Raw genomic sequence first — 24,645 nt, forward strand, 5'->3', positions numbered from 1 at the left:
CAACCCTTAACAGTGGCCATGAAAGGCATAAGCTGAGATATTAATACATAACAGCAAAGAGCAAAGGATAAAGCATCATTTCAGTGGAGGAAGCATGGACAGAGGACTATCAGGGACCAGACAACACATGCCAAGATGCTACATAGCACCCAGAAGGGAGAGGACATTCAGAAAGGAAGGAGAAGTCTGAAAGTTAAACTAGAAGTCAAATGGAATTGATTTTAGTGGACAAGATTAGGTTTGTTGATACCAAGAAGACATGAGCCAGGAAAATTAAAAAGTTAAATTCAATTCAGGTATATATGTGGCAGATTCATATTTTCAATCTGCTTGGGCTATAAAAATCCATGGCTATTTAAGAGCAGCCAAATTGAAATGTAGCATTTTATAAACATGCAGATCGGTGACCAATACAATCATTGTAAGTATTAGATTGAATCTTACAAGAGTGCCAATATTTGGTCATTTAATCTATAAAAATGGCAATTGTATGTGGATTAGCTTTAATATACATGGGAAAAGGACTTGCTAACCTCATTAACAGAATCAGAGGCATTGATTTTGCCACATATATTTGGGGGAAAGGTTAATACATGTCAAAAAGCCCAAACCTACATTCCACTTTCTTCAAATTTCTGACTCCTTCTACACAGTCAGCAAAAGCATAGCAAGGTTTTAGATTTGAGTTTGGAGGTAAATGGAATGGCTGCTTAGGTATGTTGAGGCCTATCCCTTGGGTCAGACCCAGGTGGTCCCAGGGAACCCTGGTTGGAGCTTGTGTACAAGAAGTAACTACCTCTGCCCCAGCCACACAGGGGTGGGGTGGGGGGTGAGAGGTGTTGCCTGATGACAAGGCTCCCAGCATGGATCCACATTGTCTAGAAGATGAATTCATAGCTCTAGCAGGTGCCATATAAAGCCCACCTTCACTCCAACCTCCTTTCCCTCTGTTTCCAGTCTTACTGTGGCAGAGATGGTTCTTGACCAACCCAGATCAGTGCTTTTCTCCAGAATGTAGTCATTCTGGGAAATGACTCCTGGCCAGGAACCACATTGCTCAGTGCATCTAGATGAGACCATGCCACAGGTTCTGGCCAGTGAAATGTCAGTGGGAATCATGTGTGTCACTTCAGCACAGAGGGGATTAAGACCATACTTTCTCTATTCTTCCAGTCTGTTGATCAGGTATCCTTTGAAGCCACAAAATAAATCAAACCTGGGCCCTGAGTCACCATAGAGGAAAGCCACCCTGGGAGTCACCAGATGAAGAACTCCTACATCGGACTTGGCGTGAGTGAGAAATAAAGTTTGGTTTTGTTGAGCAACAGAGACTGAGATTGTCAGTGTAGCAGCACAACGTAGCCCACCTCAATACCTCCTACACGTCAGCATCCTCACTCACCATCTGTTCCCTCACGAATCACGTTGTTTCACTTGGTCTGGCCTTGCAATCTCTGCTCTTCTCTACCTAGAATAACTCCTCCCTTTTGGAGCTGGTGAGTCGCCAAGATTCAGAAGTGAAATTTATTCTGAGTCCTTGTCTGACTTCGCCAGGCTTTTTGCTACCCCCCTTTTTCCTCCCCTCGCTGTGCCTTGTACCATAGCCTCTGTCAAATCATGTTGACGCAGTCATCTTCTCAAAAGGCCATGAGTTCTCTAAACACAGGTACTAGATCATATTCTGTATGTTCAGAGCACCGAAAATAGCGTTTGGCATGTAGTGGCTTCTCCATGCATGAATTTTGGATTAGTCTGAGTGAATTGGGGGTGTGAGTGCTCTCTGGTTGCATCTTTTAGTCAGCTGACTTGGGGTGTAGTTGGTCAGAACCGGATTAGAGGACTTGAGCCACTGCAGGTCTGTCCTTGTATAGCTGTGCTACTCTGAAAATCAGTAAAGCACTTAAAGGGAATGCACAGAATAAAGAAGTGGGTCCTCAGAGCTTATCTTTTGCTATTCACTGAAGGTTAGAGGAAACTCAAGCTTTCTCATTTTCAGAATGTGTTTTTTTTAATGTTTACTTATTTTTGAGAGAGAGAGGGAGAGAGCGAGAGTGAGAGCGAGAGAGAGAGAGAGAGAGAGAGAGAGACTGTGAGCGAGGGAGGGGCAGAGAGAGAAGGAGACACAGAATCTGAAGCAGGCTCCAGGCTCCGAGCTGTCAGCACAGAGCCCAGCGTGGGGCTGGGATTCGCAAACTGTGAGATCATGACCTAAGCCAAAGTTGGATGCTTAACCAACTGAGCCACCCAGGAGCCCTTAGAATGTGTGTGTGTGTGTGTGTGTGTGTGTGTGTGTGTGTGTGTGTGTATGTGTGTTTGAGAGAAAGAGAGAGAGAGAGGGAGGGAGAGAGAGAACATGTGAGCTGGGGAGGGGCAGAAGGAGAGGGAGAGAGAGAGAATCTTAAGCAGACTCCATACTCAGCACAGAGCCCATTGTGGGGCTCCATCCCACGACCCTGGGATCATGACCTGAGTTGAAATCAAGGGTCAGATGCCTAATTGACTGAGCCACCCAGGTACTCCATCAGGATGTACGCTTTTAGTGGCCGCCGACTACGCGGCATATGTGCTTAGCTTGAAAGACATTAGGGATTGGGATTTCTCCGAGAAATATAGCCAGAGACTTTTTTGAGTTCTTTTGCTTCTCTCTAAAGTTTGAAATTTTGTTTTTGTTGAGAGGACAACAAGGGAATAAAACAGTGAGTCCAAATGAAACAGGAAGTGCTTTAATAGGAATGTTTTATTGTCTCTGCCCAAGTTTCTACCATAGCGTATAAAGTGAAAACACTGCATTAATAAAAATGGAACACTATCGGTTACACAAAATCCTTCAAACCCACCCAAGGGGGAGTCCCTCATTCTTTGGGGCTGCTGACGAGGGCCGTGGTGGAGTAGGAGTAGGGGCTGAGCAGGGCAGCGATGGTGTAGTGACGGCTGCCAGAGTCGTTTGCTGTGAACACCACCTAAGAGAGAGCAAAGACAGCGTCCATTTCTCACAGAGCCTAAAATGCGAGTCACGGGGAGAGAGGTCACTGGAGGTCCAGTGCCAATTTAATCCATTTTATTTTATTACTTCTTTTTCTGAAACACCTTGAGCAAAAGGCAAAAGTCCAAATAGGCTGGTGAGACTCCACAGGGGCCTGGCGCAGCCCTCGGGACAAGATTTCTTTAACTACTGCCTGTAGAATCAGGTCTCTCCTTTTTGTTTCATGTCGTTTTTACAAATTCACACTAAAAATCAGGGTGGCTGTAGCCTGACTGAGAGAAATCACAGAGAGCCTGGATCCTCTTGTCCATTTTCTTGGTTTTAGAAAAAAAAAAAAAAAAAGGAGAAAAGGCAGTAACGGGCATTCAGTGACGTGAAGACTGAAGAATGGTGACTGCCATTCCTGCGGAGATACCCGGAGACCTTGAATTTTAGAGCTGCCGGGGAATACTCTTCCTACTCGATAGATAAGTAAACTAGACCTCTGAGTTAGTGTTTGTCCCACGTTTATACAGGACAGAGCCAGGCTAGGAGTTAAGTCTCCCATCTATAAACCCAGAAATTTCTCTCCCTCTCTCTTCCTTTGCATTTTTTAACAAGTATATTTTTATGTGGATAACAAGCAATGAATTTGAAGTAAAAGCATCCTAGGGTTCTATTTACAATAACAGAGTGTGGAGGATCATGTGGGAATTTTGAAATAGACACACATAGGTTGGAGCTCATTTGAGCTTTCTACATGGACAAATTGTTAACAAAAGTGTTGTTCTATTTAGCCATGTACTTGAGGCAAGTTTAGTAGAGCTTCTGAGACTCAGGCACTGGAATAGTCTAGGAGGGATGGATTTGGCTCAGGAGAGTGATGAGGGGCAGTGAGGAGGTCTTTGATTTTACTCATTGTGTACACAGGCCTTGGAATGGACTTGGGACACATCCTGGATAAATATGTTTTGTTCCTAATATGCAAAAAGAAGGCTTGATTATTTGGGGACAGGAGAGGAAAGATCTGATTAAACTATACTGAAAATAAAAATAGCATGAGGGCAAGAGGAGGTAAGAATCACCTGAGAATCTCTCTGAAAGGAGAAAAAAAACATTCCTGAAAGGCCAAGTGTCTAAAAGAACTAGGGAAAGCTTGTTCTCTCTTATACTGACATTGGCCTCCAGCCCCACTTGATTCTTCCTGAAAACTGTAGATGGCATAATCTGTGCTCAAAATCCCATGAAATGAAGAGGCCTGATAGTTCCACAGGACATCTCCCAACTTTCTCAGTAAGTATAACATGGCCACCTGCGTCATTGGCTAGGGAGAAGGTGACTAATGTTGAAGAATAGCAGCTGTCTAGGGAGGTCTTGATCAGAAGAAGCTGGCAGGGAAGGAACTCCTGGCTGGACCCGCAATCACCAGTTACTGAACTGAGGCGTTGGGCCTCACTCTTGCCTAACTGCTCTCTCTCACTCTCCGTATCCATGCGAGCTCCAGGTTGGGCTGAATGTCTGACCTAATATGTCTTACCTCAGTCCCTTTCCTTCCACACCAAGGGCAGGAATGTGTTTTCACTTCTGAATTTCTAGCACTCAGCAGTGTGTTTGACACATCAAAGGCTTTTATTTTCAAAATGTTAGTTGAATGAATACTAAGAGGGTAAATAATAGACAAGGAAGCTAACATCTAGTGACTAGGAACAACATATCATGGGCAGTATGGCAGCGAATGTTCTCACATGGTCTCTTTAGGCTGAGACCAGAGCAGACATGGGTTCCAAGGAGGCTGATCTAGGGCAAAGGCTGAGACTCTAGGGACACCTCTAAGCCCTGTACTGTCTAAACTAGGCTCTTTGTCTTGCCGCCCCACTGAGAAGGAACAGCCAAAGGCAAGCTTCTTGGTGGATGGGGCTCCCTCGATGCTTTGTGAGTCAAACAGCCCCCTGCCCCAGTTTTTCTGGCAACACTGTCTACTAAAAGAACCCTTTTCTGTCGATTGAAAGTCTCATCCATGACAAAGCCAGAGAGAATTGTTTACTTTCGTGCTGAGCTATTTTTGATGCAATTATTTGATCTTTGACTCTGACCAACATGTCTGGATTGTATTTCCATGACAGCCATCTGTTTTAAATGATTTAAGGAATTACATACAAGGAGGAGGCAGCAAGAGTGGGGCCATATATAACTCTGAGGTTCCTACTACCTCATAAGCAAAAAACAGAGTATGAACCAAGGGTTGCAAATGTGGCCTTATTATTATTTTTTTTAGCCTGACTTCTTACTGGAAGAAAGCTGAGGCACACCTGAGGCTAAACCCAGTCTGGGACCTGTCGGTAATGATTTCTGCCCCTCCCTTTACTAGCCTGTGACTTTTGGCAACTTGTTGAACTGCCCTCTGCCTCATTTTCTTTCTCTGTAAAATGAGGATAATAATAGGACCAACCCCAGTGGGCTGTTCATGAGGACTGAATAGGTTAAATATAGAAAACACAATAGCCTGGCAGGGGTACATGCTTGATAAGTGGTATCTATTGTGTTGCCCTTATTATTTTGAATTTACTGTCTCTATATGCATTGCCCCAAGTCACTTACCCAAACCTCTGGGAGCCAAGCGTGTTTTGGAATAAAGCGTGTTTTCAGATTTCAGGAAGTAAAATGACGTGTCGATGATTTGTTTCCCTAGGTAGGGTCTGGAGAGCTGCCTAGTAATCCAACATGCTAACAGTTCTTCAGCTAGCAAATATTCAAATATTCCCATTCGGTGGAATGAAAGAAGACGGTAAGGAGCATCATGTAAATTCAGGTCATGTTACTCAATGAGTTTCCACCAAACTTAAAAATAAACTTTGCTCTTCAGAGTTTTCTAGATTTCTGACTGTAGAAACAGGAAAGGGAATCTGTGCTAGTTCAGTTTCCCAGTGACATTTCCATGGTATGTGGTGTGCAAACTGGGCATTGCCTGGGATGAAAAACAAAAAAAATAAAAATAAAAGACACTCATGTGTCTCTATACTCTCACCTCTGCATATTCATGGAACGGGGAAATGCCAAGTGACTTCCAGTAGGACTTGGTGTCTATTTCCACTTTGTATACCCCTTCTACAAAATTCTCAGCAGTTGTGAGCCCATGGAGCTCTCCAAATTCACTGGTTTTCCTAGAAGGTACAAAATTACAGGTTAAGTTAGGCATTAGGGGAATAAATGCCATGGCAAGCATGGCAAGGTGACATCACGCACATACACGCGCACACACGCACACACACACACTACACTACACATATGTGCAGTGTGTATAAGTGAGGGGAAATATATATATATTTATATGTATTTTTATTTACAGCAAAACCTTGGATTGTGAGTAACTTGTTCTGCGAGTGTTCCGCAAGATGAGCAAACATTTCTAATAAATTTTAACTTGACAGATAGGCAATGTCTTGTGATACAAGTAGTACGTGATGCCAAATGTCACATGATTACAATTGAGCCAATGGTTCTTGAAATTTGCTTTGATATACAAGTGCTTTGGATTACAAGCGTGTTTCTGAAATGAATTATGCTTGCAAACCAAGGTTTTACTGTGTGTACACACACACACACACACACACACTCACACACACACACACACATATTCAGGAAAGGGAGATGAGAAGGAAAGGTGAAATTCTGGTAACTGGTAATTTCAGTTAATTCTGAAATTAACTGACAAGAAATTTGTCAGAAATGTTTCAAAAAGCTTATTGCAGATTTTTCTTAGGAGAACAGAAGATATAGGTGTAATGTTTCACTTCAAAAATAGTCATTATTGGGTGCCTGGGTGGCTCAGTCGGTCAAGACTTCAGCTCAGGTCACGATCTCATGGTTCGTGGGTTCAAGCCCCATGTAGGACTCTGTGCTGACAGCTTGGAGCCTGAAGTCTGCTTCAGATTCTGTGTCTCTCTCTCTCTGCCCCTCCGCTGCTCATGCTCTGTCTGTCTGTCTCTCTGTCTCGCAAAAATAAATAAACATTAAAGAAAATTAAAAAAAAAAGAGTTGTTGCGATTCACGGTTGGTGTTTGGGTGAAGGTTTGTAACTACTCCTTGGAAGTGTCCATAAGCTGCTTTGACTCCGCAGTTCCCCATGACATCAGGGTCTCACTGCTTCCCTCCCTGGTGTCAGGGTGTTTTTCAGAGGCAGTATCATTGGAACACACTGGGGAAACCCCAAAGTATAATGCATCTGAATTTTTTATTATTTACTTATTCAATCTCTTTGGTAACACTTTTCCAACAATAAATACTAGGCAGTTCCTTTTAAAGAAATGACTAGGGAACTTCTATTTCCCTTTATGTACCAGCTCAGTTGCTGATGTTAGAAATTGCTCTCCATTAGACCTCAAAACTGACAGATAAAAATGGAAATTGTCTTCACTAACTTTCATCACTGCCTTTCCACCTTTCTTCTTTTCTAGGAAGAGAATATTTAATTTCTTTTTTTTTGTCTTGTCATAAAAAGTTTCACATGAACATCTGAATATTTTATGTGTTCATTCTATCTCTTGCTTAGAATATTCCCTTAAGTACTTTCCACATAGTGCTTGGCATTTTAGATAAACATAAATGGAGTCACAAATGAAAACTCAATTGAAACTACACCAATGAAAATGGTCTTCCCAGTGACGGGTGAAGAATCATAATGTGGTTCTTGAGATTCAGTGAAAACCCACAGAAATTTGCCATCCTGGAGATATAAACGCTGAGCAGTATTGTTTGGTGCTGAGGGTTTCTTGGTTGCCCTTTCTTTCAGTTAGTTGGTTTAGGTTTACTAATGTGCATTTTCTTTGCTATTCTTGTTAATGGAGGTGGAAAAACTCTATGAGAATTGTAAAGTGGCCAACGAAGGGGAGAAGTCATTGTTGTACCCTGTGTTGGGCGATGGCTCTGCTTTGCATATGCGTCTTTCTTTTCTGTGTCTTTTTTGTCACTGAGTGTGACAGTCCCAGCTTTTCACAGAGTAGGTGCTCCATAGTGCTTGTTAGACATAAGTGCTGGATTCTGGATGATCCAGGACAAATGCAGAGAGCTGCCTCATCAGTGCTGTCCCTCGATTCCTTTCCTTTCCTTTCCTTAATAAAGTAACACAAATTGTACATCTTGCCTAAAATTCCAAGACACGGGAGCCTGGCTGGCTCAGTCAATGGAGCGTGTGATTCTTGATCTCAGGGTCGTGGGTTCAAGCTCCATGATGGGGATAGAGATTACTTAAATAAATAAATATTAAAAAAACAAAATTCCAAGACAAGGACCCCAGCTTGAATGTTATGCAAGGGCACCAGGGAATCTGTGACACTCCTGAAATTCTATATATGGTGTGTGCGTGTGTGCATGTGTGTCTGTGTGTGCGTGTGGGTGTGATTTTACTGGGCGCAGAGGACTATAGTTTTCATTACCTTCTTAAAGTGGCCTGTGACCCAAGAAGGCAGTGAACCACTACTGGAGTAGACGAGGTGCTGGCTCCTTTTCCCTGCTACTTGCCCTGAATGCTGCTCCCCCTCTTGGACATTTCCAAGCTAACTAAGCAAAGCGAGAGGAGGGCATCCTCCCCAGGGCCCACTTGACCTCTGCCTGTGTTTTCAATCTACCTGAAGATTCTTCAACGAATGATGTGAGCTGCTCTCTCTAACAAGTGGCAGGAGAATGAGGAGCTAGAATGAGGTCCCATGTCTGGGTTTCTTGGGCAGCTTACCCTGAGGCGAAGGGCTCCCAGCTCTCATCAGCAGCCTTTTTGAACACTTTCACGGCCACGTTGACAGCAGGACTTCCTTGGACAGCGTCTAAGACTTTGACCATCAGGGGACACTTGGATTCACCAGTGCCCTGGGCATAGAGAAGACCAGTAAGAGGTCAACAAAACTGGTTAAGAGTGAAAGGAGCTGTTCTTTATGGTGTTAGAAATCTGGAACAAGGCAAGAAGTCCATGCCAAGTCCATTTCCAGCATTGTAAGTGTTGACAGTTAATGAGCTCCCCTTCTCAGTATATAACACAGACATGATTGTTCCCAAAGAAAGACTGGTTTCTGCCTCCGGACATGCTGCCATCGACCTGGAACATGTATAATGAATTTTGAAGGAGAAAATAGGCCCTCTGAGAACAGTTGCTTTGTTAAGCCTTGCCATTTGAGTGGAGTTACTAAAAAGATGCAATGTGCCACAGGACCAAATAGCTTGTTTTTCCTGAGAACGTTTTAGTCAGCTGCTGTTGTAGTAATTCCCTCTTACTGGTTGTAAAATAATGTCGACTACTTAAGGATGCATTTTATAGTATTAGTTAATTCTTCTAGAGGACTTAAGCATTCAGTATTCGACTAGAATGTTGTCCACCCAGCCTTTCAGAGATTAATCAATAGATACATTTTGATGAGCTGAAGGGAAATAAACTTTATAAAAGTATGCACGTCTGACAACGCAATATTGGTAGCTTCATGAATATCATATTGTTATTCCTACCATATATTCGAGGAAATTGAGGCAAGGAGCCAGGCACCGTAAACCCAGTGCACCAAAGCTATAGTGGGGAGCACCCAGGGTCCAAGCTCCAGGTCAGTGAGCTCTGCAGAACTTCATTCATTTTGCAGTTTGAATCGATGATATTTAAAAGTCGATGCTGGGTACCCTTGTCCTAGTAACACAAGCTGACTGGCAGAGCTGGGAGAGGGCCCTTCTACTTCATCAGGTGTACACAAGAATCATCTAAAAGGACTTCACAGAATCAAACACTCACCGCAGGGCCAGCCTCGGACACAAGTACCAGTCCAGCAAGGCAAAGGAGGAGCAGATGAGAAGCCATCCTGCCAAGAACGAGAGAGCCTCTGTCTGTGCTGGCTGCCCACAGCTTGGGGCTTTTATACTCACTTCTCCCAAGCCATGATGCTGATCCCTGCCAACACGACTCCAAACCTGCTGATTCTGATTATTGACTTAGTCAACAAAGAGAGAATAAGTAACTCATACAAATATGAACCTTGCCTAGAGAGATTAGAGCGTAGGAACATTAGCTCTATGAAATATTCTTATTCTTAACAGGTCATTTGACCAGCTTGGTCACCAAAACAAAAATAAGCAAAATCAAACAAAAATATTCTTCCTCCTTGGCAGGATGCAGCAACATTCTTGAGATATTTTTTTTCCTCCCTGACCGATTTCTCTGCATGCCTTTTCATTTTCTATACATTTTGTCTTTTGCTTTATATGCTGGATGCAAGTTGTAATGATTTATTTCACTTAGAATGACATTTGGCCACACAGGGTTAAGTACAGTGCATTCGAAAACATCATTGCACTGGATATACGTCCATGGGTCAATAGGAGAAACCCTTGGCAGTGCTTATATTTTAAAAGGCCTATGTTTTAGCCAAACTAAGTCATCTGGAACCTTTGCTTACTCAGCAGTTTCTCCACCAATTTTGTGTTCTTCCCAGACAAGGTTCATCTCAACTTAAGAAATAATGATATATTTCAAACTGGCATCAAAGATCCTGAAATACAGAGAACCAGATATACTTTACTCCTTCTCCTGCACTAACGTGCAGGAACCAAGCTGCCCAGCTGGTTATGAAATCTCAAGAATCAAAATCCAGGAGCACCTGGCTGACTCAGCTGGTGAAGTGTGCAATTCTTGATCTTGGGGTTATGAGTTGGAACCCCATGTTGGGTGCAGAGATTACTTAAAAAACAGAGTCACAATCCAAATTTCTGGACGGAAGTAACGATGACTGTGAGAAATAGAAGTTAGGGCTGACAGCAGATTCTCTTCCTTCTCGTGACTTACACATCTAGAAATTATTAGTATTTGATGATTCATTGATTAAGAGCTAACTCAGGTGTATGTGTGCACACATAATATGTATGTGGCTTTATTCATAGATTCATGAAGACAAGGTTGTCCTTACAGACACATGCAGATGATAAGACAAAAATTCTAGACAAATACACATCAAAGATAAGTCTAGTTTGGAGGAGCGAGGGCAGGGAAAGAATTTCCACAGCTGACAGAATCAGGCTAAAAGAAAGTCGACAAGCAATCATGAAGGATAAAGGGCTTTCAGGGAGTAGTGGAAGGACAGGGAGGCATTTCAGGAATATGGAACTGTGCAGAAGACTCGGGGAGAGTGGACTGACCACATGAAAGCAACAATGAGCAAATCCAGTTCTGAGTATAGCTGGGAATGAAATCCTATAGCCTTGGAGTCTGACTCTGACGTGGCGCTGGAAAGAGTTTTGAGTCTGGAGATAGATAAACTGAGTCATCCAATTCCTAATTCTGCCGTCTTGTTTCCGGGATGACCTTCTCTATGTTATTTAATACCTCAGACACACAGCTCATGACTTTGTTAAGTAGAAATACCTAATATCTTACCTCAAAGGACCTTTCTAATAACTTTTAATATGAGATAATATAAAAGCTCTTTGTAACCTTAAACCACTGTCCTGGTGTCAAGGATAGTTATAAGAATTCAGTTTAATATCTCTGCTAAGGAGAAAACCCTTTCTCTAACATTTCACATATATTGTCATCTGATTTTTCTCTTGACTTGTTTCCGTTGCTCAGAACTTGGATGGAGAGCCTGTTTTCTGACTATGAACTTTAAATATTTGAAAATTGTCTCATATCCCAAGTCAACCTTCTTAAAATTTTTTTTTAACATTTATTTTTGAGACAGAGAGAGACAGAGCATGAACGGGGGAGGGGCAGAGAGAGAGGGAGACACAGAATTGGAAGCAGGCTCCAGGCTCTGAGCCATCAGCCCAGAGCCTGACGCGGAGCTCGAACTCACGGACCGCGAGATCGTGACCTGAGCTGAAGTCGGACGCTCAACTGACTGAGCCACCCAGGCGCCCCCCAAGTCAACCTTCTATCTTAGCACTATGCTCTGTTGGAACCTGGAAATGTCCCCCGCAGACATTGTGAACTGGCAATCCCAGGCTGCCACCAGCTCATAGACATGGTATGTATGACTGTGGAATGTTTCTTTAAATATTCTGAAATAGTTCTAAAATTAAAAGTCGAGACAGTGCTGCGGCACCGGGGTGGCTCAGTCGGTTAAGTGACAGACTCTTAATTTTGGCTCAGGTAGTGATCTCACAGTTGGTGAGATGGAGCCCTGCATCCGGCTCTGTGCTGACAGTGTGGAGCCTGCTTTGGATTCTCTCTCCCTCTCTCTCTGCTCCTCCCCCACTCGTTCTCTCTCTCTCTCGCTCTCTCTCACAATAAATAAACTTAAAAAAAATAAAAGTTGAGACATTGTGTAAAAATTTGGATTCCTGGATTTTCTTGAAAAATCAGAAAAGATGGCAATACTAGGCCCTTATTGACACATGGCAGTAAGCTCTCACTCTCAGACATCACAGCTCATGAGGCCTCCCTCCAGCTCTGAAGCTAAGCAATACTTCCAGTGGCACTATCAGGCTCGAGCTTTTTTCTTTCTGTATCCATGCCCTGTTTGACTCATCTTCCTGGAAACTTGGGTCAGCAATCGCTGGTCTTCTAACAGCGTTTTAGATAGCAAATGACAGCTTGGTTTTTAGTTTTTGTGTTTGTCTTTTGTTTTGTGTTGCCAAACAGATATTCCCACTTCTTTGAATGAGTCCTCTTCAGACACAATTCCTGAAACCCTCATCACCCAGAACTCCCCTCTCTGACATACTCTCTTTGGCCAGTGTTTCTCTTCAAATGGGAGCATCCCGGAGAAGCAGCTTATGGTGCCTTTTAGGTGAGAGAAGAGCAAGTAGGAAGGAAAAAGAGAAAAGGAGTGGAAATGCGTTCTTGGTCAAAGGAACCCTTGTATGGAACCAGTGGCAATGAAAAATACAAGAAAAGTCCAGTGTTTCCTGCCTGAGTAGCAATCTATGATGACTGAGGGTCACATGGATAAACACAGGCTCACTCAGATAAGAGGACCTGCCTTCCCCATGATTATTTGAGTTTGTGAAAGCTCTTTTAGAAAGATGGTTACATGGGATCCACCAAGAGGGGTGAATTAGGGTCAAAGGTCACCACATTCCTGGAGTCCTAAGTGGTTGCTGTAGAAACTGTGCCCTAGGGCAAATATAAGCAGCAACAAGGATCCAGAAAACAAAAGGTGTGTTATTGAAACATTTATGCCATAAATTTGTCTTTTCTTAGTCATGTACTGTTTTTCCTCACGTCCTGACCATGGGACTATAGTGTAGATGTTTAATTGAGGTAAAAAAAAGACTAATTTGATGACAACATTCCTCCTCCTACCAGAGAATATGAGGTGGTTAATGGACAATTCAGGCCTGCTCTTAATTTAAGTTTCTTCTGCTCTCTCCCTTATAATAAGCAGACTTATTTATTAATGATTTAAAAGTTACAATAGATTAACTCCTTTTTCTTCATTTAGTTTCTGAGGGTGCATGCCAACTACTAGCCAGTGATCTGTTGACCCTGAAATGCCTATTAATATTATTGCAAGTAAGCTGATTAGCCAGAGTGGACAGTTGGCTGGCCAAGTACTTGGACTGGGTCTCACAGGACGGACTGGGAGTGGTGTGGGGCCCTGGATCTTTGCAGGGTAAAGAATTCAATTTTGCTAGCTCCTCTGGAGGTGAATAAGCCCTGTGGGTTTGATTAATGGTAAGCAAATCATAAAAGACTCGTTTTAAAACCATAATACCAATTTAATTAATAGTCAGATGGTTGCTGAGTAAGCAAGGAATTGCAGCAAAGGAACGTGACTAATTTTTTTTTTTTTTAATTTTTTTTTTCAACGTTTATTTATTTTTGGGACAGAGAGAGACAGAGCATGAACGGGGGAGGGGCAGAGAGAGAGGGAGACACAGAATCGGAAACAGGCTCCAGGCTCTGAGCCATCAGCCCAGAGCCCGACGCGGGGCTCGAACTCACGGACCGCGAGATCGTGACCTGGCTGAAGTCGGACGCTTAACCGACTGCGCCACCCAGGCGCCCCATAATTTTTTGAAAACATTTTATCCAGACTGCTGAAGAGCCTAGGTAATTTCCTTACTTCATCCTAGAGTATGCTTTCCTTGTGCTCAGAATGCTCGTGTTCACCTTATCTGGCCTACCTTTCCTCAGGGATTGCTGAATAAACACTGAAAAAGCTTTTTCCTTTGTCCGCCCTTCTTTCATTGTCCATGTGGACAATCGTGCAGGTAGAGGCAAATATTAGCTAGGATATGTTAATCAGATCACGTTTCATTTTTCTATCAAGTGTGATTTTAGTTTCATGGTTGAATTTTAGTGCCCAACCTAGTTGGGAAAGACAATCGGGAACTCCCCAGCATAAGAATCTTCCTTCCACAGTTCTTACCCTGCAGGCTGCCATATTTGGGGACTACATAACTTCAAAAGCGGCAACCTCAGCCCCACATCAAGCTAGAGAAGTGACCCTGTCTCTATCTGGGGGACTTTAATTTACCTTATGTTAGTAGCTCAGATGAGTCAAAGTCAAAACACCCATGCCTGGGTCCAAGTTTATATGTGTCACAACAATCATACATTTGCTAGGAATTTTATCCATTAGGGGTTATTAGATGAAGTTAGAGTTTTGGCTTCTAGAGCCACTCAAAGTTCACCCATCCCCACCTATGATGGACGGGAGAGGAGATTCGAGGTTCTTTTATCTAGCTGGCAGGCTTTCTTTGGGTTTCTCTCTTTTCCTCTGCAGCTCTCATGCAGCTGGTGTGGCAAACCAGGCCTGACTTGCATGCCACTTGGATGGGCCTATGTGGCCATATCCTGTGACAGGTAAGCAAGAACCAGGCTATGGCCTGATGGAAGGGCAGTATGGAGCAGACTACTTTCCTCTCCAAACATGTCTTTGTGATTGCCTGATAGCTTAGCTCAGTTCACCAGGAGACTGCCTGGGGTTTGGGTCCATAGTACCAGCTAGAATTAAAAAAGATTTATTCAATTGATTTTATCTCTCTACCCATATCTCCTTTAGAATCAGTTTAGGACCATCATCTAGGATCCATGTCTTGTTCTTTTTTTTTTTTTAAGTTTATTTATTTATTTATTGAGAGAGAGAGAGAGAGAGAGAGAGAGAGAGAGAGAATCCCAAGCAGGCTCTGCACTGTCAGCATAGTGGCTCTCAAGAACCGTGAGATCATGACCTGAGCTGAAATCAAGAGTTGCATGCTTAACTGACGAGTCACCCAGGCGCCCCAGGATCCATATTTTGGTCACTTCTATATATCTTTCAAGTTTGGAAATATGACTAATAAAGAGATATTTTAGGTTCATCAACTGAATAAAAACAAACAGCTCTTGGGAATCTTCTGAATGTGTGCCATATGCTAGCTAGAGATATCGAGAAGCATATGTCTCAAAGTTGCTTGTAGTTTCATTATTAAGAAAATATATTTGTCATTCAATGGGAAACAGTTGATGAAGTAGGTAATTATTCAGAGAAGGAGGAAGTCACTTTTGGGCTCATGGAAAGCTAGTGTAAGAAGTGAGATTCAAAGATAAATATAATCTAGATCAGAGAAAAGGAGCAGTGTGTATGATTTCTGTCCCATACAAGTAAGGAAGCATTGGACACCTCAGCTGGACTGAGTAGAATGAGAAGTTAGTGTCATCCACACTGTGGCACATGGAATAGAGGAAAATCTGAAAACAAGGATTAGGAACCAAGCATAGAATTTGACGGAAGCATCAGTTTTAAAGGGCTAGAGAGAGAGGTTAAGACCAGGAATGAGGCAATGGGCTAGTAATGGAGACAACAGAGCAAGCAGGTGAGGAGGGGTAAGAGCAATTCCAGAGCCTGAAGTTTGATGGAGTGTGAACTGAAGAGGGTTCCTGATGCTGTGCTTTCCCAAAGTTTCCACTCCTGTAGGAATGATAAGATCTGTAGCAGCAGCACTTGGGGTAAATGGAAGGGTCACCTCCATTTGGAGGTGATGAGCCTAGTGAACCCAGTTCCCCAAACCCTACCTGGCTACTCCAAGGGCAGAGGGGACCATCCCAATATATCTTATATATTCCATTTGTTACACATGGATTGGGAATTTCAACCATGACATGTTGAGACCTAGTTATAAGTGTTTGGTTATATTTGTTGTTGCTATTGCTGATTTTATTGGGCCCTTGGAGGTGAATTTGTGAAGGATAAGGGAGCTGGTCTCAGCACTGAGCTGTTAGGACAGAGGAAGTGGACCAGAGGGAGCAAAAGTGTGGAAATGGAAGAGTATCAGGTCTGGCCTGAGAACAAAGAGTAGAGATGTGTTTACTGTATGAATCGTGCATTATATGACCCTAAAGAGATGAGTCAGGAACATAGTTCTGAGTTAGATTGTGCAAGCTCTTCAGTGCTTTCCTGGGAAGTTTGAGTTTTACTTATAAGCAAGAACATAAACTTTCTTGATAATTTTTGAAAATCTTTATAATGATGCTATTTCCATTAAATGGGCAAATATATTTTCTTAATAATTAAATTATATACAACATTAAGGTATATGATTTTGGTATCTTCCACTGTGGTGGGACACATGGCTTCACCTTCAGAAGATGTTCAATTACAGTAGCCTGTAGCACTCTGCCTCATGAAGTCGGTGAGCCCATTGTCACTAGGATATCCATGTGAAAGCTCCCTGGCCATTGGTCAGGACTATCGTTCAATGTCATTGACTTCCTTTGTAATCCTCTATGTTGAATTTTATGCATGATGAGGTTAAGAACCCAGGCAAAGAGACAGAATGAGCCCTAGTCCAACATAGCTTGGCTGTAATCTAATGGAGTGTGCTATCATACCTAGAGAAAGAAAATGGCAATCATCCCTGGGGCTGGTCAATAGGGGAAGGAAATAAAAAGGAAATTGTAATGTTGGTGGCTTGAATTAGAGATTTGTAGTTCTATGGACAGGACTTTCCCTGGGGTAAAAAATAGTGCTGCAGAGATTGCCCATGGAGATAGATAGAGGATGTGTTGGTCCTCCTGATCTGTGTGATCATTGAGTTTGTTATGGAATAGCACTACATTGAAATGTTTATTTACACTTCAGCATTGTGAGTTTGGCCCCCGAGGGTCCATCGCTGAGATTTTAGATGAAACAGTGGTTCGGAGCTTCCACAGTTGACTTTGGACATTGGGTGGCTCATGTGAATTGGCAAATTCACCTAATACCCCTGAGGGCAAGGGCCAGCTGGGCTTCACGTGGAGAACTGACCTCCTACAATGTTACAATAGTTATTAGACTGGTGTGGTGTCATTGGCTTAGAAGGAAGGGAATTTCTTCAACACATAATGTTAAGCAGAAGGATGCCAGAGGGACAAGGTGTTGAGGAAGATGGAGGGGAAAAAATGACTTTTCATTTTAGAACTTAAGAAGATTAGAAAGTGTCTCTCTGATAGAGAGACATAAGGCAGTGAATAAAACTAACAACATAGTAAACTGAAGGTCTCATTTATGGGACGAGAGTATTTGCATATCTAAAGACAGAGGGCAAAAGGACAGTTCAAGGTTAACCCTACTCAGATGCCTCTGTAGCAACATTACTGCTCATCTATTTTCCATATAATCTTTTCTATAAGCTCCTGCCAAACTAATCTTCTTAATGCATACCTCTGATTACATCACATCTCTCTTCAAAAGCTTTTTCTCACTTCCCATGGCCAGCCAAGTAAAGTTGAATGTCCTTTGTTGGCATTCACAGATAGCCAAGACTTAGCTCTTCTCAATCTTCATTTATTGCTGTTGTCCTTCAGACACCAGCTGAACACTGGACAGTTCCTGTGACCTGCCAGCCATGGCCCTTATAACCTTTCCTTGTCCATTCTCCTTCAGGCTGTGAATTGCCTGAAACAAAGGGGCAAACAAAGCTCCCAGAAGCTTTTTGGTGTGTGAAAGACAACCCTGTACGGAGGGTGAGGCTTGAGGCAGAGGTTTTCAGAGAAGAGAGAGCTTTGGGAGCCTAGCAAGGTGCTGATGAAGGCCATGGTCACAGAGAGAAAAAGCCAGATGAATGACAGTTATGAAGGTAGAACTAAGAGATTCTGGTTCCATCAGGAATGGAAAGTGAGTGAGAAGGAAGAGCCAAACGGGACTGGAGTATTTTAGCTTGGGAGGCTATTTGGATGATCAAATTAGTCACTGTAACAGTTAGAAATATGAAAGAAAGTGAACCTAGTTTGGGCCATGTTGAGTTGAGGGGATTGAGAGCCAGGCATTCATGTCCAGATGGTGGTTGGAAATAGCCTGGGATGGAACTTGAGGGGAATCATGCTGGGGAAGGGAGTTTCAGAGTCATGAGCATGTGGGTTGGATTTCTAGGTCACCAATAGCCATTAACAATAAAAAGTTTGAGGATGGAACTCTGGGGTCAGCCAACATTCATTTGCTGACAAAAGCAAGAGAAGTCTGAAACAGAGGTTTTTCCCAGGTGGAAGTTACTTCTCTTCTGTGAAGTGCTTTACACCTCTCTTAAACATTTATGACATTCAACAGACTTGTTTGTACTCAGTTTCTCTTTCCCAAAACAATAGCACCTGGGGAACAGAGACAATACCTTCTCAGTCCCTGGCACAGGACCTGGCACCCAGGATATGCTCAAGTATTGCTCATTGAATGATTCCATCAAGGGGTGAAGTCACTTCCAGTTGCAGCTAAGTTTTGTTTTCTCTCTTAGTGAATCAACACTTGCATTGTCTTCTATAAGTGACTTTTAGTGTTTCTGCTCTTGGTTGAACAACTTAACTGGCATTCACCTATGTTCTTGGTTGCATGTGCCAGACCGGGCCAGGCTGAGTCTGAGCTCTGACTCCTGCTGCATCCCCCAACCGATACCTTTGTTTCCTGCCTGCTTGCCTGGGCCCATCTTCATCTTTGCCCATGTTACTTTCCATGGACCTCTATCTGGCTTCTGTATTGGCCTGAGGACTCACTTCCTCATCTTTGATGATGGACTCAAATCCAGTCCATTACTATGGTTCAGCAGGATGGATGGAAGCCTTTCCCTTGACATTGGGATTTCTTCTAGAACTTGCACTCTCCAAGACAATTTCACCTCACTTAACTTAGCTCAGAACAGATTTGGAAACTGGAACAAATGGCTTTATTCTGTGTTGCTAGATAAATCTTTTGTGTCTTTGAGGTCAGAGGAGCAACTTCTTCCTTACCACACATCCTAGATCAGTGTTTCCTAAAGTGTTTGGTCTCAGACCAAGAGTGTGAGCATTCCCTGGAAACTTATTAAAAAATGTTGTCTAAAGAGTCACCCCAAACATACTGTAATCTGAAACTCTGGAGGTAGAACTCAACCATCCGTGTTTTAACAAGATCTCCAGATGATTCTGATATGCTCTTAAGTTTGAAGACCATTGTCTTAGATACAATTCATGCTCAGGAGGGAGATTGGGCCTTGGAGCCCAGACTCTGGACTCTGTTTCTTTCACAGCTCTGCCACCTTCTAGTGGGGTAACCTTGGCCACATTACTTAACCTGTCTGGACTTCAGGGGTTTTTTTTCCTTTATAAGATAAAATTTTTGAGTCATGTGATCACAAATTGGAGTCATAGTACTCTGTGGCTCTTGAACACTCCCAAAGACAACAACACAAAGTTCTCATAGTGTCAGTTAACAGGGCAGAGCTTCAGGGATGGCTAGTACACTAAAAGGGTGAGGCTGGCTGGTGACCAGGTGCATGCTCCCTTTAGTGACCTCCAACCTTGTTCAGAAACAAATCCATTTGGTCAGGTGTCCATGCAGTAAATAAGAACCTCTTTGCCAAAGTTCTGTGTTGAGAGAGGTTAAGCAAATAATCTATGACATATGGGTTCTATTGAGTGAGGGTCTCTTACTTTTTTTTTCTTAATGTTTACTTTTGAGAGAGAGAGAGAGAGAGAGAGAGAGAGAGCGATCTGGGGAGGGGCAGAGAGAGACAGAGACAAAAAATCTGAAGCAGGCTCCAGGCTCTGAGCTGTCAGCACAGAGCTGGATGTGGGGCTCGAACCCACAAGCCGTGAGATCATGACGTGAGCCAAAGTTGGATGCTCAACCGACTGAGCCACACAGGCACCCCAAGTCCAGATCTCTTAAGCTGGTATAGAAAGAATTATTTGCAGATATTAGTAGCTCAGGGAGACTGATGCACAAACAATGGTCAGCCCAGATTTCAAAAGGCAAAAGGATTACCCAGATAGTGGCTCAGTGCTGCTGTGTTTTAGTTACTTATGAATTCAGCGGAGGAGCTTGTTCATTGTGTTCTCAATTTAAAGAGTTTAAACTACAAGGTCACTCTGAAAATGAGTGCTGATTCTTCTGGAAAAGTAAACCATGTCATTAGCTGCCTGTATAGTCAATACAATTCCCTTGGAACACAACTCAGTTGCTAGTCTTTTAATGCATATTCATGCCAACACTGTAATTCTTCAGTTGGGACAAATGTGTGTGTAAAAAAAACCAAAATAAATATATCCATAACTTTATTTGAGTCATGTATAACCCCAGTTGGCCTTCTTCCCACTGTTTAGTTCTGAGATTTGCTCCAAAGTCCTGATGAAGACTTTGGCCTGTGATGAAGTCCTGTGGCCTGTGAGTTTGGATCAGCGGTTTTCCCAAGAGCACCATTGTGTCTGGCCCCCAGCATTTGCAATCTCTTATCCCCATTCCTGTGGGGGCTGTGGGGCTGAAGCCAGCTCCTGACCTAGGTAAGCTGCCCCTTCTAGCATCACGCACATCCCCTGGAACCCTTCACACACCTAGCTTCCACCGGGAGACCTCAAGGGCTATCCACATGGCGTCTGTACTTGGAGTTCCATATTGATGACTCACTGCCCATTCTTAAATACGGTTACAAATACGAGTAAGTGGGACATTCTTGCTCATATTTGATTTTTGAAATCTCTTTGTTAGCAATGCCAGCTGAGGGCATAGTAATTAGAAAACTCAGTAGGGGCTCTTGTGTGAAGGGGGAACTTTGAATATTTGAAGGATGAACCATTTTTTTAAGCCTTCCAGGTATCTCTCTGCTTTCTTAGACAATGGCCATACTCAAATCTGTCCACATCTGCCTGGCTGCGAGGACTGCCACGCTTATAAATAAGTTTTTCTCTTGAGAGGTTAGTGTAGCATAGTGGAAAATACATGGTCTTTGGAGTCAGGGACTCTCAGTTTGAATCGGCCTTGCTTCACACTAGCTGTTTTACCTGGGTTTTCTTACACAGCTCCTGAGGATTAATGCCCTTACCTGCTAAAGAGCAATGTAAATAGTACCTGCCTGGTAGGAAGGATTGAATGCAATAATGGATGAGAAGCACAGCACAGTTATCGACACACAGTAATTCATGATGTTGGTCTAGTTAGGAGAGGTGGACTGGGGAGACTGGCAGGCTTGCCTTATCTTTTGTTTAAGCAATTTAATCTTTGGCTCTGTTTGTTGTGGATACTCTACAGAGGAAGTTGCAAGCCCAAGGCTGTCTGTTTCCAGGTCCCAGCTTTTTGGATGGGCATCACTATTTTACAACTCAGTTTAAGACTCATTTCATTTTTTGCCCTAAATGTAATCACTGTCATCATACAATATGGAAGTACTGTCAGAATTGGAATATTTGTTAACTTGGCAGTTGCCTCTTGGAAAATGTAACATGTGGAAATGTAAGTAATTATTAGGGCATTCAAGTGATGCCCATTTATTTCAGTGGGGCTCACTATGCTGAATGGCTATCACTCCAGATGGCTTGGGGAAATAAAGGTAGTGAATCAAGGAAGGAGAGAGGTCCTACTATTTCTGTTAATGCTGGGAAATATGATAAAGCGTGATGGTCTCCTCCTCCATGCCATGCAAGGATGGGACTCTGAATAACCATCATTGTGGAGGGACAGCCATTGGAACTGGGCCTTGTTGTTTATTGTAAGTTAAAATAGAACTGTTAAATCATATTGCTTAAGATTGCTACTCCCAGCAAATAGGTCAAGGGTGACATTTGCATCAGTGGCATTTAAACTTTGTCCTAGGCTCTGAGGTTCTGTGATTTCAGAAGCTTACATTTGGCAGGCTCAGAAAGTATCCGTTCGAAGAAACTGACTCTGCAGCAGGCTGAGTTTATAAGTGGGGAATTTGGACCCTGGGCTCCATTTAGCAGAATGTCGCCTGCCTGACTGAATGGGGAGAGATTTCAGTATTTGGCATGTGGCATGTTCAGTGATTATCATCTTTTCTAATATGACATAGAAATTCTTTTTTTTAATGTAAAAAAATTTCCTGGACCTGAACTTTCATTTAGAAAAAAAATCTATGAGAAAAAGTTAATAAAAAGGCAGCATTGCCTTGAAATGACTTTGTATTCTATAAATCAAAATGTGCATGTGTCTGTTTGAAAAATGGTAACCAATTTCTGGATGAAATAGCAACTTCGGTCACTATCAGTAGTTTGTGACAAAGATCGGCAGGTCCTTTGCCTCATCTATGAGGCCCACAGAGGGTGGTTCTGAAGGGAGAGCTCTTGCGGTTTCTTGTGCTAATGCCTCGTCTATGACAGTATTTGGGTGGAGGGATTTCAGTGAGCAATGGAGATCTTGTGGCAAAGGAGGTTTCAAGCATAACCTTGCCCTCAAGCAATGAATACCTCTTGCTGGAAGGATGTGTTAGGAACCGAGTTTATATGCTTGAACCCAGAAGCAGGTATAAATAAAGAGCTTGACTGGTAATTCAGACTAAAATTGCCCAACATGCTTGGGAGAAGGAGAGGTGCCAATGTTGGGTTGTGGCATTGAAGAAGACTTTGTGGAGGAAAGACTTTTGATGGGGGCTGGAGTAAAATAAAATACCCAAAGATCCAGAAAAGAAAGAGCATAGAGAGGGGAATTTCCATGACTCTTTGCCTCTCTAGCCCACATCTTCACCTTCTCAATGTTCCCTCCTACTTCTTCCCTCTTATGCCCCCATTTTGTGCATCCTGTTAGCTTGCTGTCTCTGTTTTATGGCTTGTGTTGTGTCTCTGGCAGAGAATGAGGAGGTCACTCTCCCACGAAAGCATATATTGGTTCACGTGCAATATACTCCAGGCTTAGCTGGGAGGCCGATTAAGGTGGGATCCTGGGAAGAGGGGGCTCTGTGGCCCATCCAGGGTCTAAAGTCCCTAGATTCACTGCTAGGACCTCAGGCACAGTTGCTTTGAAACCCACTCTGGCTTTCTCTTGCTGCTTCCTTCCTGGTTTTGCCCACAGTTGTGCTGGGTACTTTCCCCTGTGCAGCTTTTAGAGCTGAATCACAGATTAAGATCCAAACCTCTGAGGCAGCCCCTCGGCTCTAAGCTGAGCTCATGGGAGGGCGCTGCGCTGTGCCTTCAGGTCTTGCCCAAAAGTGGCCTCCTTATTCTTGGGGATGTTCGCACAGGCCCATGACTTTCTGGAGAGGAATGGCCTTGGTAGTTGAGAGCTGTTGGGGAACAGGGGACGTCTTTGGAGCCCTGGTACCATGTTTGGTTGGGTTCTTGGCTGAGATTTGATATTCAAAACCATCAACTTTATTTTGCTTGTTCTTTCAATTTAGAGTTTGAACATTCTGGGAAAGCAGTATAAAAAAAATGATTTATCAGGGGATTTTGACAATGGTTGATTTCCTTTGAGAAGGATAATCTGGGCTTGAATGTATAAGAGTTGCAATTTCAAGTCTGTACGGGACCAAGCTGGGTGAGTGAAAGCTGGTGGCTGCAAGGGAAATGATGTATACATGAAAGGAGGCCTGTCTCACCATTAGATTTTAGGAAAATTGGTCTTCTCTTCCAGGCTTTCTCCCAGCTCCAGGGCCAGAGCTGCTGGATCAGCAGGGAATGGGAGGGTGAGAGGTGTTCAGAAAACACTCCTCAAAAAGATAGAGTAGACATTTATTCGGTGCTGTCTGGCTGGAGCCTCTTTGTGGCTGTGAACTTTTTTGGATATTCGCATCTATTTACCTTTGGCATTTCTCTTCTTCATTAGCGGGATTCATCATGCTCTGTTCTTGCAGAGAAAATCTTGGTAAGCAGTCTCATCTTATTGTGAAGTTGTTCCCAGTATTTCTATGTCTCTTCCCGCCAAGTGGAAGACAAGCTGGGGTCCCCCAGAAGTAGATAAAGGTAGCACGGAGTGGAGGAAAGAACATGAGCTTCGGGTCAGACAGCTCTGTGTTCAAACCCTGCCTTGACTACCTGCTGGGTGAGTGGAGAAGTTTCCAGTTCCTCTTCAGTAGAAGAGTGATAATAGTGCCTATATCGAGGGGATTGGTAAGGATTGGAGGAAACAAGATGTGGAAAGCACTGGTTTAACAAAGAACCAGCTCTCAGTAAATGTCTATCCCTTCCTTTTTTTTTTCTTTCACTTGAAAGAATGGTTGCTCATAATACTTAGTTTCAGTGTGTTGCCTTCATTCAGCCAGGCCTTGTTCTTTAGCTGCCCAATTATAGAAACCTAGAACAGCTGTCCTGGAAGGCACCTCAGTATTCCCCAATACAATCTCCTACTTTACAAATTAGAACACTGAGGTCCAGAGAGGTACCGCAGCTTGCATAGAATAGCACCCAGTAGGCATCAATGAGGGATTGCTCTGTGCTAGGCATTGCACATTTAATTCTTACAATAGTTTTGTGAGATACTCGAGCACGGAGCCTGATGTAGGGCTTGAACTCAAGACGCTGAGATCAAGAGTCATACACTTAACTGACTGGGCCACTCTTTTTA

General features: G+C 43.1%; 1 protein-coding gene across 1 annotated transcript; it reads right to left on the reverse strand.

Annotated features, from left to right (window-relative positions):
• Positions 1–2,720: 2,720 nt before the first annotated feature.
• TTR (transthyretin) lies at positions 2,721–9,815 on the reverse strand. Its single transcript, XM_047086900.1, has 4 exons — positions 9,726–9,815; positions 8,691–8,821; positions 5,988–6,123; positions 2,721–2,960 (listed from the first exon to the last, which is right to left on the reverse strand). Exons 1-4 carry the CDS (start codon positions 9,789–9,791, stop codon positions 2,853–2,855), a joined length of 441 nt encoding a protein of 146 aa, XP_046942856.1. The 5' UTR covers positions 9,792–9,815; the 3' UTR covers positions 2,721–2,852.
• Positions 9,816–24,645: the final 14,830 nt, after the last annotated feature.

Source organism: Lynx rufus, unplaced genomic scaffold (assembly GCF_022079265.1).
Source record: "Lynx rufus isolate CCGP_SWC_20201006 ecotype Redwood Valley unplaced genomic scaffold, mLynRuf1.p SCAF_22, whole genome shotgun sequence".
NCBI classification, from domain to species: domain Eukaryota; kingdom Metazoa; phylum Chordata; class Mammalia; order Carnivora; family Felidae; genus Lynx; species Lynx rufus.

Bases quoted from the DNA above. Each gene is read 5' to 3' on its own strand.
- TTR (XM_047086900.1), bottom strand. From the start codon at position 9,791: ATGGCTTCTCATCTGCTCCTCCTTTGCCTTGCTGGACTGGTACTTGTG. The intron at 6,124-8,690 runs GTAAGCTGCCCA...TGTACCTTCTAG, and splicing joins TGGGAGCCCTTCGCCTCAGG to GAAAACCAGTGAATTTGGAG. The intron at 2,961-5,987 runs GTGAGAGTATAG...GCTCTCTCTTAG, and splicing joins CGTTCCATGAATATGCAGAG to GTGGTGTTCACAGCAAACGA.